The 21,970-nt window shown below is 38.8% G+C and overlaps 1 protein-coding gene across 4 annotated transcripts in view; it reads right to left on the reverse strand.

Moving 5' to 3' along the window:
* Positions 1-1,508: 1,508 nt before the first annotated feature.
* Positions 1,509-21,970, reverse strand: part of LOC146459362 (TNF receptor-associated factor 2-like) — a 34,473-nt gene continuing 14,011 nt past the window's right edge. For 3 of the 4 annotated variants that reach the window (XM_085089552.1, XM_085089550.1, XM_085089553.1), the window contains exons 3-8: positions 17,316-17,373; positions 16,836-16,940; positions 15,137-15,301; positions 13,248-13,325; positions 12,212-12,301; positions 9,164-10,971 (exon numbers count right to left, since the gene is read on the reverse strand). In XM_085089552.1, coding sequence (XP_084945678.1) covers positions 9,913-10,971; positions 12,212-12,301; positions 13,248-13,325; positions 15,137-15,301; positions 16,836-16,940; positions 17,316-17,373 — 1,555 coding nt within the window. In that variant the 3' untranslated portion in view covers positions 9,164-9,912. Of the gene's footprint in view, positions 10,972-12,211; positions 12,302-13,247; positions 13,326-15,136; positions 15,302-16,835; positions 16,941-17,315; positions 17,374-21,970 lie in introns of all 4 variants that reach the window. The other variant, XM_085089551.1, reaches the window with a different exon arrangement.

Raw genomic sequence — 21,970 nt, forward strand, 5'->3', positions numbered from 1 at the left:
GACATTGTTTTGTTCATATATTAAATTCTTTTTCTTTTGACGTTCTCGTTTCCGCGGGCGTCGTGTTTGCGTATGGCGGTGATGTGCTCAGGGCGGTTAAGTGGCGGTAGCGTTTTCGGTTTCCGGCGGCTAGGACTAAAATGTTAGTTTTTTTAAGAAAAAAATGCCATTGCAAGTTATTATTCTAGGAAACGAAAGCTGTGGAGTCCCGTCTTTTGTAGATCTATGTTAAAATCAGTACTACACATGAAAATATACTTCATAATAGGTAACCGTTCATCCCTCCAAAGCAGAGTATCAAAAATAAAAAGGGTCTCGGAATGTATTTCGTATCCAGGGTTGCTTATAGTATAAGTACTGCCTTGGCTACTTTCATCGATACTCTGACGTACAGTTTCGTTTCAAACATGCTGTGTTCTGTGGCTTGCCTCTATTCATCGAAATGTTAAAGGAAATCGCGCAACAACCAATAATTTCTTCAAATAGAAGAATGTACCACTGATAACTGAACAGCTATAGTAGTCACTGTTGTCTTCAGTTGCTTCGCTCCTGAAGAAATTGTTCCTTCAGACTTTTCTGTTAAAATGTTCCCAAATTAATTTAAAAATTGTAGTCAGTTTAGGCTCTGAATAGTCCTTTTCACGGTTGATTTTTCCCATTTGCATTACAATGTTATCCAACGTGGATGCGAGGCAATTTCGGGCTAAAACTACAAAATAGCCCGAAATTGCCTCACATACATGCTAGATTTCATTGTAATTCAAACGAGCAGAGTTAACAGTGAAAAGGGCTATTCAATAACAACATCCACAAAACTAATTTGTTAAATACATTTTACAAACAAGTCAAAAAGTTTTCAAGGGTGTAAGAGTTCACAAACAATCAAATTAAAAGCACTTTGTCACTTACAGTATTGTAACAAGAACTCATTAGTTTCAACTTTTTTCCCTACCTCATTTCGTGGTAGCCGTACAGTCTATTTGTCATATCATCAACAGTAGTGATTGCCTGTAAGAATATAGCATTACGTACTTACCGCGCCCGATATTTCTATTCCGGAATAACGCCAAGGAAGGTTTTTGTCTACGATCGTCATTTCCCTTTATTGTTCTAGCGATTAAAATAGAATGGAAATAAAAGGGCCCACTTCTCAAGCTGCTTGCCTAGTTTCTTGGAATATGCCCAGAAATGGACAGCATTACGAGACTGGCACTCAATTTGGTGAAGCTTGTATCGTTTTAACGGAAATCGCGAATGCAAAAGTTGGATAAGACAGCCCAAGAAAAACATTACTGAAATGACTCACAGAGATTCCAATTTAGGCGGCAACTGAAAATTCAGTGACCGTTCCATTTGATTTCCCATCCGCCGGAAGAAACCTATTTGACCCATTTCAGTCACTACAAATTCAATGGAAGCGCTCGGTACCTTTGATTCTTTTTATGGGCCCGAATGGTCCTTTGGGACTTGACTACAAATACGTAAGTGTTTTCGCGATGTGGCACTGATCCGGAAAATTTCTTTTCATTTTATTTTCTACCATCACATATTTACAAAGGAAATATTTTACAAAGGTATACACAACAACAAGTTCAGTAAACTTGATACAAACCTAAAGGCCCTCTTACAAGAGCGATTTTTGATGCAACATTTCCGCACCCTCACTTTAATTTTTCTTGCTTGATGCCGCATTTTAAATCGCATGACTGTGTAAACCGGCTGCGATTTCAGCGCGATCACAGTCGATGTCATTCTTGGAGATCCAGAGGCAGTTAGTCATTTTCGTGGGCGAAAGTTTGTAGTAAAATTTCGCCCACGAAAATCCCTTCCACTCGACCAACTGCCCCTGGGTCTCTGAGGATGAGTCACTGTACGTTGTCTGAGAAACCCGCAATTTTGCATCAAGTTTCAAGCTTGTTCGAAACGACTGAGATACATTGTATCATGGTCAGGGGCACCCAACGGATCGTTTCGGTAAATTATCTGTTCGGAAGGCCCTTAATCCCGAGCAATTTTCTAAAGGGAATCTTTACCTCGAACTTTCGTGATGTGGGAAATTTAAGGGCTAGTGTTTTCGGATTCATAAAAATGCTGTTTTTAGGTCAGCTAAAATTTTCGGAAGGGAAGTAAGACCTACGGTTTTTGGGAAATGGACAAAAATGCCCTAGTAATTTCGAAAAGACTCAAGTTCCTCTAGAATGACCGAACAGATAAAAAAAAAAATTTTTTATAGCGCAACCGAAAATGAACCTACAGAGCTTTAAAGGCACTCCAGATAGCCTAAAATAGCGTTTCAAAGGATCTGAGAGAAAACTGTCGTTGGGTGCCCCTGCATGGTGACAAATCGCGCTAAAATAGTCTCTTGTTCACACTGAAACTGTAACTTGAGCACAACAAAAGTCGCACGGGTAAGCAGGCCGCAAGTTTCCCGATTATAGCCTACTTCGTTAAATTCTTTTCTCAAGAATTTTCCATCGTTCCTTGAACGACTTCTTGTCTGATCTACAGTAAATACACTTTCAGTTTCATATTTATTTAGCGGTATACATTTGAAGTAACTAGATGACGGTTTTGTTTCTTTACATCGACAAGTCTTCAAAAATCAGTTACACAATTAAATATTGTACTGAAATCCATCTCGCCTTTAACTACAAGCTCCGTAATAACACAATACGAAAGCGAGATTCCCCTGCAACTACTTTGTTTATTTACACTTTGACAGTAACGTCTTCCCAAAACGAGAGTGGAAAGGATTAAAGCTAAGGCCATATGTCAGAAAGAAGCCCTCAGTCTGGGAAACGTTTAGGGTCAGTCTTCAAAAAGCCAAGAACGTTTCTACTTTTGCTCCTGCGCATACGCTCTGCGCATCTTGAGATGTCCGGATTTTGCGCAGTAATGACTATTCAGGAAATGAAGATCTTAGCAAGGGTTGTTGAATTAATATCTTATTACGCCCATTTTGAAATCACTGGTGATCCCTGCAATCTGATTGGCTCTCAACAGTGCGATTTATTCCCAAATTGCACCATTTTTTGCTCTAAGTCGCATCCTTTCTTTCGCCCATCAAAATGGAAATGAAGTAACAAAAATAGAATATTAATATTGACAATGATACTCTGTGATTTCAAAATAGGTGTAATAAAGTGGTAATTGAACTTTGTGTCGTGCAATTTTGGTCTGAAATCATACTTGTGATTTCAAATCGAACTCGCGCTGCGCGCTCGTTCGATTTTGAAATCACGCGTATGATTTCAGACCAAACTGCACTCCACTCAGTTCAATTATTATTATATAAATCATCTGATAGTGACATCTGAAACTTGTGTATCTGTAAGTGGCAATTGAATATCGTGCCTCGGGCCTCCTTGCGGGTTTATGAGGCCAAAATCAAGGCTGTATACCATGTGGAGAAACATATTCCAAGTAGGCGGGACAAATAAAACATTTCAAGAAGTGGGAGAAGCTTTTGCCATATGCTAGCTCGTAGTATGGGTGCTCTTCATGTGTCTATCTTTGTCGTACGTAATCTAGTGTAGACGAGTGTTATTTGATTTCCCGGTTGATTTTAATTTAACGTAGGGATAATGTGTAGTATTGTCATCTTGTGGTTGATATTTGTTGTAACACTGTATGTTAGTTTGTAGTAGGGTCGAATAGTTTGTAATTGTTGTATTTAGAAAGAACAATAAAAATTTAAAGTTAATAAAGGGGGCTGTTGAAATCCAAAACGAAAATTGAGAGTAAACAACTTATCCTTAACCTTCAATTAATATCACATTATGTATTTAAAAGTTTGTAGAATTACTGTTATCTCTGAAAAAGGGTTGGTTACCCCATTTTTCTTTCTGGATTCCAATGGCCCTTGCCCAAATCTGTTTTTCCTGCATAGTCATAAACCCGCGCAAAAATACTTCTGTATTACAAGGCACCCTCATCAACGAGAACAAAAAGATCCATGCGTCTGCTCGGCGATGAAATCTGAAGAATTAAACTCAAACGTCAAATCAAGAAATCGATGGATGACTTGAAGGATTTCAAGCGTAAAACGAACGACTGCTAAAGATTGAAATTGTCACATCCAAAATCAATGAACCCCATCTGTTCAGTAAAAATCAGTGACTGTGTTCAAAGAAACACCGCGACAAAACAAAAATAGCATGTTAACAGGCTCCCAAGTGAGGTATAGAGCGAAGACAAAAATCGAACTCGGACAGGTTCAAACACCGATCACAGAGGATTTCATCACGAATTCAAGCATTGCAATATATTCAGTAAATTAGACCTGAACCATGGATATCACCAGTTCACTTAATGACATTCTCTGCACCATGGGGAAATTCGCGACATACACGCTAAGCGTTTGACGGACTTAACAGTCAGGATCTATTCGATGCGGAGATAGGGAAGATAATCTCCGGAATTCTCCGCGTCTTGAACAACGGAGATGATATCATGATTGGAGGCATTGCCTGGAACAACTGCAACACGAATCTACAATCATTACTACAGCGAAATGAAGAGACGATAACCTGACGCTGAAAAAGGAGAAATGCGACTTCGTAAAAACAACGCTCAATTTCTATGGGAACATGTTCACAGCGGATGAACTGAAACCAAGCCCAGACAAGATTAAAGCAGTACAAGAGTGTACCCGGCCAAAGAGTAAGGACGAACTGGTACAAATGTTAGTGTACCTCTCCTGGTACATCAGCAACTTTCCAAGCAGATGTAAACCGCTCAGACGATTAACCATTGACAAAGCAAATTTTCGGTGGACCAAGGAGCAGAAGGAAGCTTCCAGAGATGTATTTTCCTGCGCTTGACGTTGGATTTAAGCAAGAAAGGCCAAAGTGCGTCCAAAGCTGGGTTCTTCTAATAACCATGGTTCTTCTGGGTCGCCTAATTTTCAGTCTTTCCAATCTCTGGGTTCGCAAGACGACTCTCATTTCAAGTATTTCCGTCAGCCAAGCGCTTCATTTTTGTCAAGGCTCTTATTTTCCCGGATCCTTCAGACGTAGAGGAGTGTGCTTCGCCTGTGGTTTGGAGGGACACTGGAGAAACAACTGTCCCAACTACTAGTCTTCCACCAGATCAGATAAGTCACTCAGTAAATGATTCTTTTGACTTTGAACAGTCTTCGGACGTTAGTTCGTTTAGGGTAGGGGACAATATTGCGTTTTGGTCTAATTCCATTCGTGCTTCTGGCTTTGTTATTGACACCATCCGTGAAAGGTATAAAATTCCTTTCTTTGATTTACCATCTGGGTTTCGGTTTCTGTGTACGTGTGATATTTATGGGGTGAGACTTGGATTTAGAGGAGAGCTGAAGACTGTAATCACTTCAGCACCAGCTCTTGTACCATATTACCCGAAACGCGACAGTTTGGTCATCTACGACTGGAAAGAGAAGCCCTCTCAGCAGAGTTCACGACATCAAGGCTACAAATGTACCTGACACAAGGAAAACACTTCCAACTGGCTACCGACCACAAACCTTTGCTTACTCTCTTCAACAACGCACAAGCAAAACTTCCCCCTAGGATTGAACGACTCACCACGAAGATGCAGAACCTCGACTTCACAATGATCCATGTCCCCGGAAAGGAGAACGTCACCGACTACATGTCTCGTCACCCGCTACCAGAAACAAACAAGGACAACATAGAGAAGCGTGATAAAGAAGCCACCCAAGTAGACCATGTCATTTTGCTAGAACAAATCGCAGCCGAAACAAAGATGGATCAAAAAATGCAGCATCTGAGAAACGCCATGCAGTCTGGACGTTGGGACAAGAAAGACCCTGTGCTGCAATCCTACACAGACCTATAAGCTGAACTCTACGAAGCAGAAGATGTCATCCTCCGACTTGACAAGATCATACCACCAACGCAACTACGCGAGAAGATTATCAGGACAGCACATAAGCAAGGACATTTGGGACTTTCCAAGACAAAGGAGATGACCAGGCACAAATACTGGTGGCCAGGCATGAACCTGCAAATCGACAACGCAGTCAAAAATTGCTTCGAATGCCAAATAGCCACTAACCCGAAGCCAATACAGCCAGCCAAAATGACTGAGCTTCCAGACAGACCATGGGCAGTAATAGAAGTGGACTTCTGCGGACCATTTCTAATTATACAATGCGCTGAATACTGCGCACGCTGTGATTGGTCGTTGCCCATGATCTATTACAGTACACACGGATGACGTCACTGGAAAAATTGTTTTCTTTGTTTAGTACAACATGGCGCACAGTTTTGAAAATATTTGCGAGATTAATTCGAATTGAGCAAGTGAAGGCCTCGAGCAAAGTTTAGCAGACGCTGTTTACAAACAAGAAAAAGACGAAACCAAGGCGAAAGTGATCTTGTCAATTGAAAATGCCTAAACTGGAACAAATCTTCAAAACAGTTGTTAGCGCTACGAAAAGGCTCACAGCTTTGGAAATATTTACTAGATTATTCTGCTTTGAGCAAGCGAAGGCCTCGGAAAAAATAAGAGGAAGCTGTTTACGAGTACGATAAAGAAGAAGAGAAGAAGCCGACACGGAAAGTAGCGTTGGTGACTTTGAAAATGCCTGAACTGGCACAAATCGAACAGTCAAGCACTACGAGGCAAGTTTGTCGTGTTTCCTTTCTGTTCATTGTATAAAACAAATAGATTCCAAGTTGCCGTGCGTCTGTTCAGTAATAGATCACAGAAGACGTCAAAATGTGGTAAGAACATCAGTGACACACTCGCCTGCGGCTCGTGTGCCACTTTTTTGTTCTTACCACATTTTGACGTCATCTGTGATCTATTACTGAACAGACGCACGGCAACTTGGAATCTATTTGTTAAATGGACGGCACGCCCTTGTCATGAACTGACCAATACTCAAATACACCCAGAGGTCGAATTCACCACATCACCTTCATTCAAAACCACTAGAAAGAAACTAAAGATCTTCGCAACACATGAAGTCCCACAAATACTTCAAAGCGACAATAGACCACCGTTTAACGGACACGCATTCACAGAATTTCAGCACAAGCGAATGACCCCATTGCAACCCAAATTACAAGGCCAGGTGGAACGATTCAGCACACGGACCAACAGACTATCGCCCAGCAAGACGCCATTTATTCTCAAGAGGCGACCTACGTACAATATACCACAGAGCGCCTCAGAAAATCAACCTTTGACGGACGACTTAAAGATTCTGATCAGTAGAAACTGAAAGGTGAAAGAAGGTGAAAGAATGAACTTTGCATTGAACAACGAGAAACATTAACAGCGATTTGAGCTGTATTAATAGATATACGAAGTTACAGCTACATTATCTTGTTAACATTTATGATTATCACGATCTGCCTATAGGGGTTTACCAACAGGATCAATAGCAAACAAACAATATCCACAATATTACAATATTAATATTAACATTAGTATCTAATAAGATTAAATTTAGAAATACAGTTAACTATAAAAAGAAGCGAAAAAACGTAAACGACGTCTCGGTGTCATCTTGGCACCATCATCAAGTAAAGAATGTAGCAGAAAAGATAATTTATACAGAAAGTAAAGGTGTGAAATAGAATAATTTAAATTAAGATTAAAAGTAACTGCATGTCCGGTGTTCATTTCAGAGGAGTGTTATAAAGTGAGAGTTATGTTCGTTCGCTGGGTTAAACAAATGGTTTCGCGTGAATGGAGTCTGACTGGGTGTTTCGACTCGGTTTCTTCTTGCGGATCCACAGCATTTCAAAGATTAAGCAATCAAGCTTTCCCTGGCAATTCTTTTGGATGGTGAAGTTGCTTGTCAGGTCACCAATTATGTTAACTTGGTGATCATTCTTCAGGTGTTTCCCGATGGCAGAGAACCGATGCTCATCAATGCGTTGGTGTAGATGACGGCTGGTGTAGCCGACGTAATCTGCATCACACAGATGACATACAAAATTATACACAACGCACTCTGACTGTTGATTGATCACGGGTGGCTTAGACTCCTGCACTTTAATATCATCACCAAGTTTACGGCTTCTGAAAACCGGCTGTAGAGTGAGGTCAATTTTGTTGCTTTTATTACACCCATTTTGAAATCACTGATGATCCCCGCAATCTGATTGGCTCTCAACAGTGTGATTTATTCCCAAATTGCACCATTTTTTGCTCTAAATCACATCCTTTCTTTAGCCCATCAAAATGGAAATGAAGTAACAAAAATAGAATATTAATATTGACAATGATACTCTGTGATTTCAAAATAGGTGTAATAAGGTGGTAATTGAACTTTGTGTCGTGCAATTTTGGTCTGAAATCATACTTGTGATTTCAAATCAAACTCGCGCTGCGCGCTCGTTCGATTTTGAAATCACGCGTATGATTTCAGACCAAATTGCACTCCACTCAGTTCAATTACCATTATAAATCAGAGAGATGTTTCTTTACTGCGTCAGCTGACCTCTGGTCTTTGAATGGTAAAACTATCGGACGGATATTGTCAGTCTGAGGCGTCGGAATTGTGCCTCGCGACGTCACAGAAGTAACGAAGTGGGCGATGGTAGAGTTGATAAGAGAATCTGGGTACTTGAGTTTAGAGAACATTAGTTTGAGGCGTTCGCATTCTGTTGTGAATAGATCCCAGGTCGACGACAAGCGAAAAGCACGGTTTAACCTTATCCTGACTAGAGACCTTTTGTAGCGGTTATCGTCACATGACTCTGATGGTGAAGGAGCACCAGTGTTTATTGGTTTACGGTAAACACTTGTTACTAGCCTGCAGCCTTTCTTGCATATTTCAATGCCGTCAAATGGCAGGATATATACCATAAGTCGCGATCTCCATGGTGAAAGATATGGATGGATGACAGTTGTTCGGCAAAGTCACCAGAAAGGCTTCGTCTTTGATTGCAGCTAGTGTGTCATTCACATAGCGTTTGTAGAAATCTGGCAATTTTATTTCACAGTGGAGAGAAGCGAGAGCAGGAAATACGTCTGCGTTCGCAGGCTATTTCTCTGGCGGACTCCCCTACCTTGTGGGTATATATATATAGAAAAAAGCCATTAGAACTGAAACTCCACGAATCGCCTCAAATCAATATAGAAACCACACAGGACACAAAAGGGACTACAAACGAGTTCAGCTGATAAATTTTTGGTGAAAATCATTTTCGAATTTTACCTTTAAATTCAAACCCTTATAATTTCGCTATCTTGATCCTCAAATTACGTGACGCTGATGTTTACGTTACAAGAGTCAACACAAATTATATAGCTTGGGCTACCTGTGCTATAACTAGGTATAATTATCTTTATACAAACAGGAACCGAAAAAAAACAAACTCAGTTTGGGTGAACAAATTGATTAACCACCGCGCCGACGCATATCGACTCGACCCTAGGATAGCAAGATCATTTTACCTACTGATCTGCACTACAACCAGGTTTAATTTTTTTACAAAACAAACAGGAACCTAAATACACTAGCAATGAGCTAAAACGCCTGCAGTACGTTGACATCAACCTGTCACCATGAAAACTGGTCGAAAGGCAAATTCTTCAGTTATTCAAACAAACTGTTGCATAACTTCATACGTTCATACCTGGACCAAAAGCACCAGGGTGTATCCCATTTTCACGCCAGACTTTCAAGCCTTCACATCAGTCAACATTACTGAAACTGGAAGGAGCTAGCGGAGCCAAGACGCGCGAGCGACAACGAACTGAAAAGTTTCCTGTTGAAGGACACAACGAGAGATCAGAGAAAGCCGAGACAACTTCATCGAGGCTCAACGCACAGCCATGGGCGATGATGATCCCCGCTACGTGCTATAGCTAATCATTTCCAGGTAGCTTGAACAACAAAAATTTTCCCCGAATATCACTGGGGATATGACTAATATGGCTCATGTGCGCAAGGAGTTTTTAAAGGTCAGAAGTGTCCACTATAACTTTCAGGAACATCGTGTCGTCTCGCACATAAGCGTGATTGTTCAGTTCAGTGAGGGAGCAGAACATCGGGCACCCACTGGCGATGTTGGTCTCTCTTCTCGGCCTCTGGAAGGATGAGCTACTTGGATCAGGCCTGAAGGCGTCAATAACGTGCTCCACATTATCCTGATCCATCAACATGAATGTGACCTTCTGTCTGAAAGGCCAGCGGAGTAATGCATCATACTGGCCGCGCATGACAACAAAGAACACTGAAATGTGTGTTCCTCGCCCCATGCCATCTCCGTTTAAATATATGCGTGCGCACATCTTGTATCCATAGCGACTTGTGTAGAAGCATGGACTGTAGAACGACACCTGCTGGCCGCTGACCGCCTCATTTTTCTTGCGGGCATATTCAGGTATCTTCCAAAGCAGTTGACCATCGTAGCTAGAAAACTCCTGCTGTCTAATGTATTCCTCTAAATCAGCTAGGGTAACATTTCTAAGAGCCAGAGTGTGCTCGATAGAATCGATCCTTCGCTCCAACCTCCTGACGGTTTCTTGTACAGTATCAATCTGCCGCCTAACGGTAGCCACATCTCTATTTGCCTGTTCTATTGTTCGGTTACTCTCCACCAAAAGAACCTCGTGGTCAGCAGATCTGTTCTCGACGTTAACAAGCCTTCGCGTAATCTCAGTGTTTTGTACACTGCCGTTTGAATCACCAGACCCTTGAGCAGATGGCGAAGCAGCCAACAAATTACCTGAAGCCAGTTTTCTCTCTACCGAGGTGATTCTTTCACTATTCTCTCGCAATTTTTCGCGTAAATCCCTGTTTTCCGCTGTGCCGGTTTGCACTTGAGCAAGAATATCAGAGATAACGCCGTCATAATTCGTTATAAGCTGTGGGCTTCTGGTCATCATTCTAGGATTGTGCATTAAAAGCGCCTCCATTTCGCGGCCCATTCGCAGTGCGCACTGCAGCACCAGGATGGTGTGGAATGTGTTGGCTTGTTCCAGATGTTTCTTCTTTTGACTGTGACTGAGGACCTGTTTAAAAACAAAAACAGAGTCAGTCGGATATTGCTCAAACCATGCTGACTGTCACAAGGAAAAATTAAAAACACTTGTAAACAGCAAGTGTAACTACAGCATATTACGCTTGGCTGCTCGGATTTATAAACTATTTACAAAGAAATTGTTTTCTACTGAATTTCCTTACATGTACGTTTACCTTGAGGCGATGCCATTAAATTGCATAGTGCATTCAGTGACTGCGGGTTTGTCTTGATTCTAAGCTCAGCCCCGATTACTCAATGGTTATTTTCTTCTAAACAAGCAATATAACCTACCTTTGTAGTTTATCTTAGCTTATTTAAAAAAAATATGTATTGAAAAAGTATGACAGAAAAATGAATCGTCGGGCATAACATAGTGACATCAATACTGTTTCACATTGTGCTTAACGTTTTTTGAAGTCCTGTCTTATGTATGCAATTCCTGCTTCCACCAGAAATAGCATCAACAGATCAAATAGACATACATTTGCAAGTTAATGTTGCAAGCAATTATGTAGCCTGTAGCCTGCACAGCAACCATTTCCGTGGGGCTTTGTTCGTTTTTCGCTGTTTGACCCAGCGGAAATTAGGACGAGAGCGCCGGAAACAAAACGGAGAAATGAGAAAAGGGGAGAGGAGAGAGAGAGAGGAAACTACTCCCTCCCCCCTCCCTCACCACCACCGCCACCCCCAGCCCCAACCTCTTTTCTCCCTTATTTTCGATCTCGTCCCAAATTCCGCATGGTCAAACGGCGAAAAACGCACAAAAAACACAACGGAAACGCGTCCGCAGGCTAGCAATTATGGGATCCAAAAGTTCTTTCGCGGGCACGGTGATCTATTCTTTTCACTGCATTTGTTGAAATAATACTTACTATAAAAATTACTGAAAGTTTTAGAAACTTTTTGCACCATTTTCTATTGCGAGGAAAGCACCTTAACACATTTATTTAGCATCATTTCAATGGATCCTTGGGCAGATATTAAATGTTATCACGGAACTTTTGCTCAGCCAGTAAAGTATGAGCGACTGCTATTGCTGGCATTCAAATTGACTGGGGTTTGGGTAATCCGAACGAAAGCCATCCGGTTACCATGGTAACTTTCACTCTGGTTATCTCATACGTGTTCGTCTGTTGGTTTTATTTACCCAGGGTGTTCCCACTGAGGAATAATTAACAGGGTCAACAACAGTTTACTGTTCAAAGAAAAGTGAGTCTCATTCAAAGTACCTCAGTTTGGGGACAGCCAATCTGTGAGAATGGACATGGTCCCTCTACGGCATCACAGTCTCCCACAACTGGATCCAGATGTTCTGACAACTAAAACATTACAAACAGTTAATTGAGAAGGGATACCACCAACCCCCTCCAGTACCACCCACTCCGGTCCCACTCCCGGGCAATTTAAACGCACTCCGAAGGTGTGAGCACGAAGGACGTGCTCTGCCGACTGATGGCGCACTTTCGAAGATAAATAATATACTTAATTTGTTTTACTGATTTCCAGAAATAAAAATGATAAAAATGACACGATCTCGAAATGTTAAGGATTTACTTGGTATCGCAAATTTGGCGGTCAACTTCAGAAGACGCCTGCACCAGAAATTTGTCCTCAGATATTAAAGACCTTTTTGAAATTCTAATAATTCTAGTAATTCTAGTACGAGTACGAGCAGGTTTTTTCCAATAGACAAAGAGTGCGCGAGCGTGGCGGGAAAAAGAGACAACAGTCGTCATTTTACTGCATGGTTTTGCGAGAACGGCGTACTGGCGAAAACATGTCCACAGAAAATTGATGATCAGCCGTCTTTTTGGAATCACTAAAGCGATTAGCTATCGTTATTCAAAGCAACTGGAAGTTCCTTGCTGACAAAGAGTAAAGTGAAGCTTCCTGGGCCCAGTTGTTCAAAGCCCGATTAAGCTAATCCTGGATTAACGCAAACTTTGACTCGAGTTTAATTGCTCATCAACAAAGATTCTTCCAAAAGATTTTCGGCCCTCAGTTTTGACTTAGACTTCTCTTTACCTTTAGCTTGAAGTTAGGCTTTAAACTCATTTTAACGAGCGACGGTGAAAGCCTCGATTAACTTTTAATCGTGCATGAGCGTTAATTGGCTTTCGAACCACCCGGCCCTGGGATATATCTCTTTAGTACCTCGCTAAAAACTTACAAATCAAATCTCGTGGGCGTAGCCTGTCGTACTATAATCTAAAGGTCTGTATGGCCGATATCACTGAGGAGCTGAACAAAAAGACACCATCTTACCTTTGCCCGAGGAATGCCATCTTTGTTGCATTTATCACACTCCACTGGATATGCTGGGCACTCCCTCTCATGATGAAGCTACAAACAAAAACTAACATGTACATGACTGTACTTTTTACAAATGTTACTTTACAGCGAGAAACACGCTACTAAAGAGCCAAGCGCACAACGACAGTAAAATTTCTCTCTGAAATTAAAACAAAAAGAGGATGCATGAACAATGTAAAAGAGGGCCTTTGACATCATCCAATGCGCCATATTAGTTGTAAAACTGTCGTGGGTTGTATTAGACTTTCTCAAAGTCGCTCGCTCGCTTCTCATTGAATGGACCTCTCGCTCGCTCGCGCTCGCTCGCTCGAGCTCTGACGATCGCGCTTCGCGCTCTCTAAGCTCGACTTGTAAGCAAGTCTAGGGTTGTATGCACTGTAACTTGTATTTATCCCAACAAATTAACAGTCTTTGACTAGCTTTAAGAAAGTTTTTCAATCAATTTTACAGAATGCTTTTCTCTCTTGTGCGAATTTGGCATTTTTCGGCTGCCAAAATTGGCCACGACCACTGCTCAGTCATTTACAACAAAAATACTTTTCACTGCAACATAAAAACATGGCAAACTGAAAACATAAAGGCCTACGACTCTAAACTTTAACTCTTTAAACCCTACTACCAAAGAACAAATTCTCCTACTGTATCTTGTCGACATACAGTGTACTTTTCTTATAAAAGTACTGAGGAGAAGGTACAAGGTGTATTAAACTACCAAAAAAATTGACCTTGGGTGATCATATCCTTAATTCTCATAACCTCAGGGATTCAATAACCACTGATGTTGCTGATCACTGTCAGGGCTTAAAGGATTAAGATAAGAATGTTGCAGTTGGGAATTCATAACAGAGAATCAACGACATTTAGTTCAAATATACAGTAGCAATTTGTAAGTGACATTGAAATGCTGCTGTATCAATCACTCGCCAACAACAACTAATGCAGTGCAAACGGCCAGTCTACAGTCCCATGATGTACTATGGCGACAACACTATTAAAAGCGTATTCTTCGCAGAGAAATTTTTTCAGCAATTTAATTGTTGAATGGAACAAGAGAGTATGGACAAAGGTTATTGTGACAGTACAATCTTTTCAATTAACAGCCTGAGTAGTCAAAAGAAATTTAAGGGGTGACAAAAGTACATGTACAGGGACTCAAGACATTGCCACATTTTTTAAAGGGGGTGAAGAAAACAAAAATAAATCAATTTTCATCTTCTTCTGGTTTTCCTTTTCTTGCTGCCCTATTTGCGAAAAAAAAAAAAGGTTTCAAGGCTGATTTACACCAACCAAATTATCGGCCGGATTAGTAAGTTCAATCGCATGGGCCAATTTACACCTTACAATTTTTCAGCCAATTTTATTTTTCCTTTTAGTATAACGGGGGGTGAAAATCAGCTGATTCCAAGAATCTGTAGCCCTGCCTCAGATTTTAATAAATAGGGCCAATTTTTGTCTGCTCTCTCATTTTCTTTGTCAAATTGGGAGAAATCAGCCCGATTAATCGGTATTGTGCCTGTAAATTAGCCTAATTATATGTAGGGGAGTAATCTCCCACCCCCCCCTCCCCTCCCCACCACAACCCACAAGGCATTCAGTGAACTGTGCCAATCCTGGTGCCCAAATGAATATTTTAATACTGTAACAGCTTTTTAAGTATTTCAAATGGTGCCACTGTTGATATTATTATATCAATAAGTTAATATTATTGTTATGTTGCTATTATCATTATTATTATTATTATTATTATTATTATTTAATATTATTATTATTATTATAAATTGTGTGTTATTACACTGCAGTCATGTAAATAAACTGACACAGTAATAACTATTATAACTTACTTTTATCTTGTTATGGTTGATTTTCCTCTTGCAGAATCCACAGTTTTCTAATCTACACTCGCAATCCTTTTCCAAGTGCTCTGAAAGTTCAGTTTTTTTCACCAACATGCCACACTCAGGATGTACACAGGGAATTTTAAGAAACTCACAGCTATTGGTGTGATTCTGTAGATACAAAGCAACAAAAATGTAAGGTAACATCTTTTTAAAGGATTTTAAAAATTATCTGGAAGTGAGCAGGTAAATGGTACAAAGTTAAACAAACCTAATCTGAAACCGAAAAAAAAGCTTGATCTTTCTGCCAAGTAAGCACTGAGCTAAGCCAAGCTGTTTTACAGTTTTGACACCTCATAAAAGAAGCTGTCAACATACACTGTAGCTATACCACTTATCAGTGCAATACAACTAAGGAACCCCCTTAATAATCTCAACAGGGGAAAACAAAGTCTCACTTACACAGACAAGAAATTTTAGCAAAACCTACATGTAATCAGTGCAAAAGGAAATGACAGCAGAATGCAACAGGAGAGTAAAGGAAGAAGAAAGCTAAGGATACTGTTGTGAATGCTTGTTTGAAGACTCTGATCAAATTTAATGTGTCTCATACAGTGTATCTACATGTGTACTTTTATGAAGTGAATTTTGAGAGTGTTGGCACCAGTTTCATTAGATATTCTATTACTAGTATAGTAGACAACTGTGCTTCATCAGTGACTGAAACTGGTTGGTAGAACCACGCACCCTTGTCAATGGTAGCAGGCACTCAACACAATATTTTGTCCAGCAGTTTTTAATCAGTCTTGTTGCTTTTTTCGCCTGTGATTTCATTTGCATGTACAATCATGGCCAATATTATCTAGGACAGATACGAAATTAAGCATTGAAAATACCAATGTACCACCAATGTATTAGTCTTTCATTACACATCCGACACTGGCATTATCAGTTGTAAATTTATTTTATTTCAACTTGAGGGAACCTAATATTATAAGCCTTATGGTTTCCTTTTCGGCTTCCTCACCACTTTCTTTCTTTTATGTAAACATGTTTTTTTTTTTTCATGTTCTTTACTTTATTTTAATAAAAAGATAAAAAGAAGAGAAAATTAATATAAAAAGACTGTACATTAGTGTTATGGATACTATTGCTCAGTGTTTCTGGCTATCAAAATACAGCAACAAGACAACATTGCAAGGCAGGGTCTGCCAGGCACTTTGTGATGAGTTTTGGAAATCGTCCCAACATTTTTTGGCATGGATTGTTGGTTCTACCCAAAAAATGTCAAAATGCTGCTGAATGCCAACTTGGAATCATGACACTTTATATGACTTTGTACACGTATTTATTAACTGGGTTCTCAAGACAACCCTTAATTGACATATCTTAATTGTGTTATTTTAATGATTTTGAAAATTTTATTTTAGCAATTTCAACATAATGATTATAATACCTTAACTTACAAAAGAGCACAAAAAAAAAGAAAGGAAGTTTTGAAAATCTGACCCCACTGATATTATTATACAGTAACATTAATACAAGAAACCACAGAGACTCTTAAAATTAAAAAATTATTGTACACGTAATTAAAAAGTTCCATAACTGATTTGCATATTAAAGATTTTTACTAATGTCTGCCTAATGCATGTCCACATGTATTGTACATGTACATTCCGAGCTGCTATACTGAGCCTGTTTTTACCTCCAAATGCCTGACTTCTCCTTTCCATTTACATCCATCATCCACAAATGTGCAGTGGACCACAAAGGCTTGTACTTCACGTCGCATAAAGTTATCTGGAAAAACCTGAAAGCATATAACAGGTACAGAATTGTTGTAAATTGGTTTGAGCTTGTAGCATGGCTTGCCACCGGCACACTGTATCAACGCCAGGAGCTCAAGACAATATTGTAGGAGCCTCCGTATTTATTATTTCCAAAGATCAACCCTTTCACCAGTAGATTTATTTTAAAACTGCTTTTCCACAAAAAGGTTTGATCATGATTAAATTAAAGGGTGTTCAGCAAGACTGACAGACATGACCACCCAAAATTGCACATTGTACATTTTTTGCTTTGTTTTGTTTTTTGTTTGTTTGTTTGTTGTTGTTTTTTTCCAGAGGTAATGCCATGTGGATATTGTAGAGAAATAATTGTTAAAAATCATACTGTCTTGGCTTACTTCATTTGGAAGAAATTCTGTCTGGTCCTGCAGGCAAGTCATTTTAGAGGTTCCATTCCTAAAAACACAGGTGTAAATAATTTATTATCAATTCACAAGATCAAATAGAAGAGCATGTACCTTGAAATACTTACATGTAAGACATGACCATGACTCCTTTAACCCTCATTTGCACTTAATATAAATAATTTTACCTCTAATAATAAAAAACTAAATGCCTAGAATTTTCTTAAAAAGAGGTTGGCTGGTGGCACAAGATTTTTACTTCTACTGTAACCGAATCCTGGTTTTATTGTGAACCTAGTTTTTACACTAGAAAGCGTTTGTATTATGTCTGTATATGGGTTAACTATATTCAGAAACAGACAATCTTACTTTATATTTATTAAGGTGGGTGCTTTACATGTATTTGACAGACTAATATACCACATCCCTAAGATGTTTGGCTAATGTACATCCTTAACTGTAAAAACTGCCATAATTCCTCTTTATCCACAACAAATATTATGACAGACTGGGGGAATAAAGGGCCCCACATATTAAAATTTTTAAAATATTGGGCCTCAGAGCTTCTCACTAATCCAAGAGAAAAGGACAGTCAAATAAACACAGAAAAAAAAACCTGCATGTTAACTTTCTGACATGTGCGCTGTGTAAAATATTAGACTTTCTATATCGTAGAACAATGTTGTAATACTAGTATTTTATTCTCTTCTTCTTGTTGCAGAGTGAATCAAGAGTTTCATTTTATGGACACATCAACAATTTAGCCGTGCTTCTAGGAATTCTCTAACTGACCGCAAACCCTCTTTGAGCAATATTTGGCAATTGCTAACTTTTCTCTGAGAATGTCTCTTAAAAGGGACACTTCTTCCAAAAAGCAAGTCAAAAAAGCAACGTCTTCCAGATGTAAAACTTGGCAAACAGCTTTAATTTAAGATCTGAACCCAAACGAATCAGAATAGGTCACTGTATTCATGTAAACACAGCATAAACGATGATTGCCAGACTGAAAAAGCACTTTACGAGATGCACGTTTTTAAAAGTAGACTGCAAAAGACAGCTACACAAAACAACTTTTCAACAGCAGTGCACATGACTACAATCTCTCTAAACAGCCCACACTTGAAAACTACACAGGGAATTCACTCCACTCAAAAATGGAAGACTTGCTCCTCAGACTCTAGGCCAATGTTGAAAATGCCAATATATGAAAACAAAAAAAAAAAGAAAAGTGTTTGTTTCAATAAAAAAAAAAAAAAACAATTGTGATGGTGTGAAAATGTTCTCACTGACAAATTATCCATGTACATGTACATGTCAGGGTACAGCATTACAAATTAAAAAGCTTGACAGTGTGAAATAGAAACCAATTGAAGCATTATGTTAAAGTTGGTTGAATTGATTTCAAACCAAAAATATGGTGTGATGGTGTTCAAATCACTGAATTTACTGTGTGATAATATTGCAGTATGGTGTGTGCAATGTGACATTATTTCAACTTCACTTCAAAGAAAATCCTGTCCGTTTTTATTGTAGTAAAAAATAGTGAGAGTATCTATTTTTAATTACTGAATAAGCCTTGTGATGTTGCTGCAATTACAGTGTAGCATGTCACAGAAAATCATTTTGAATTCTGAGAACATTTCAAGGCAACAGAACCAAGAAATTGGCAGTTTTTTCTGCTGACAGATGGTAAACTAAATATGAAAGTTGATTTCCGAGCCAGTTTATTTAAAAGAATGGGCATTGTTTAGATGAAGCCGTATTTTTTTAAACACTTTAAATCGCTACACGTAACAATTTTGCAAAATCAGCGATGCGTGCAAGTGAGCAAATTATAATTATCACGTGCAGTGAAAATTAAAATTTTTAATTCAAAAATACTTTTTATTTTCCCTTGATCTGTTTCGGAAATCAATTTAAATAAAGTTTACCTTCTCTTAGTGAGGTAAATTTCTTAGTTTCTTGCTGGCTTATTTTGGAATCTTGTCAGAATTCAAAATAATTTCAACGGCCTTTCTTTGATTGACGTCCACCAAAACCTAACTTTATCCAACTCTTTTGAAGACGGTAGGTCACGTGTTATTGGTAACAGCTATAACCAGACAGTTTGATAAGTCGCAAGCTTCCCTCCCACATTTAATGTAAAAAGATACCTCTATTAAAATGGACATCTTTGTGACTTCAACTGTCATTTGTATTAAAATCCTGTATTAAGTGGATTTAAATACTAAAGGGAAGCACATCATCCATCTTTTAAGTTAATAAATTGCTCCAGGGTAGTCTTCAGAATCTGAAGCAATCGTGAATTGATGATGTTTTTTTCACCAAATAGATTATAACTGTGAAGCTTGGGGTAATGTTTTGTATCTTATCACATGAATGTCATTATAAGATTCTTTTGATGACTTTTAAATGTTTAAATGGTCTAGCCCCCTCGTATCTATCAGAACTAATTCAGAAGTATATTCCTCCATGTAATTTAAGATTGTTAAACAGTAACTCCCTTGCTAACGTGGAATATCCACTCTGTAGTTATGGATAAAGGTCCTTTTCAGTAGCCTCACCCCAACTGTGGAATTCCCTGCCACTTGAATAAGATCTTGTGACGACTTGAATGTTTTTAAGAAAAAGTTTAGACTCATCTTTTTAGGAAAGTTCTTCTATAGAATTAAATACCACATTTAGACATTTTGTACATTACAAATATTAGACCTAAATTTATCGTAACTGTAATTTTCTTTTTTGTTTTTTTATTCAGTATTGTATGGTGTAATGAACTTTATTTGCTGTAATTGTAAAGCATGATTGGGCATCGCTGGAAATCGCTCTATATTTAATATAAATATTTAATATTATTATTATTTATTATTATTACTTACACTTCTGGTCTACTTGAACAAAAACATTTGCTGAGAGCAATAAGTGCTGAAAGGTGACATTTCTCCTATTCCCTTTTGTTTGTACAGAATGTTCTTGGTTAATGTGTTGACCTTATCATTTGATCAAAATAATTATGACACTGCACTTTAATCATTTTACATATTTTAATGAAGCAAATATCGAAAACATTTGTTTAATTTACAGAAATATTTCAGAGTTATCTTATATTCATGGGAATGGTTTTGGATCCTTAATGAGGCAAATCCTGAGGGAACTTGTTTTTAGCAGACACCTTGTATCAAGTGGACACTAGCCAGGAGAGTCGAGTGAATATAATTATAGTTCTGAAGATTTGAACAAAACCTCACAAACAAATTCAATTAAGCTAACGAGGGACATCAAGTGGAAATATTTTATGAATGGTAAGTTTTAAAAAAGACCTGTCCTGAGTACTTTAAAAGAATACTTTTGGAAAGATTATTATATTGTTGCCTTCATCTATTCGCACATGTAGATAATGCCTGTTTAAACTTTTAATTTGCTAAATGTAGCCTCACATGGGAAAACATACACTAAACGCTTATCCATTTGGACAGGTAAAAATTAAACGGATAACGAACACGGTCACGGTCGTCAAGACAGTCTCACTGAACCAACTGAAGGTGCACTCTACGCGTTACAAATTTCTCGACTCATTCACTCAAATGGGCATGACACTGAGCATATGAACCACTTTGAACAGTACATTTCCCTAAGCACTTGAATGGACATGAACTAGTACTCGCATGTTATGGTAACTAACCATCAGTGCCTCTCCCTTGAATCTCCCAATCACCCCTGAAGTTATGGTCATGAGAATACAAATTGTTGCCCCCAGGCCAATCCATATGCATCATAGTCACCATTTACAGCATAAAAACCTTCTTTTAAACTTTGATATTTCCCTCAACGAATGGTAACATCAATTTGTATGAAAGAAAACAATCATTGTACCAAAAACAATTAGCCAATAGTAAAAAATGAGTGTCTGCTACCATAGTCATTATTTGTATGTAGGCAATCAGGATTATACTCCTATTCATCCATTGAATCTATTGAATTCCCCAGTAAAAATATTTTGTGATCACAACGTGATCACAAATCACGGCCGTGATCACAGGCGTGACACTCTTTTCACCGTGATCACGCCTTCAGCAATGCGTGATTGGAGTGATCACACCCGTGATCAGGGTGTGATCACTCCACTGACCGTGATTCTCTACAGTGATGGCGTGATCACGTATGGGTAGGGTAAAATTGAAAATCAAAAGCATTACCATCTCATTCAAATAGTCCAAAATATCTGTTAACACTAATGGAGTAAAAAAAAAATCATATTCCAGTAAATTAAAGATGTGGTTTAATAACAGCCCAATGACTTACCGCACTAAACTCGGGACAAATTTGAATCTTTCTTTCACAGTGCGTGTCGTTCCGGTCTTTCGTTATTGTAACTCTCTGGTTTTGTGGTTCGTTTTTGTTTTTGTGCGTCAAAAGCTTAATCTGCAATATATACGTGTTTTTTTTTTCTGCATTCATCAGTCCTGTGCAACATTTTATAGCAGCTTATTAAACGACTAACAATGAATATTATTTGGACGATCAAATTCAATCCTGTTATTATTGTTGTAGCATATGTTGCCTTCTTTGTGCTCGATTCATTTCACTTACTCGATCCAAGGCAAAAAATCAAGGCTGCTTTTTTGCATGTTCGCGACAAAGCACTGATA

This window comes from Pavona decussata, unplaced genomic scaffold, assembly GCF_977016875.1.
Source record: "Pavona decussata unplaced genomic scaffold, jaPavDecu1.1 SCAFFOLD_219, whole genome shotgun sequence".
NCBI lineage: Eukaryota > Metazoa > Cnidaria > Anthozoa > Scleractinia > Agariciidae > Pavona > Pavona decussata.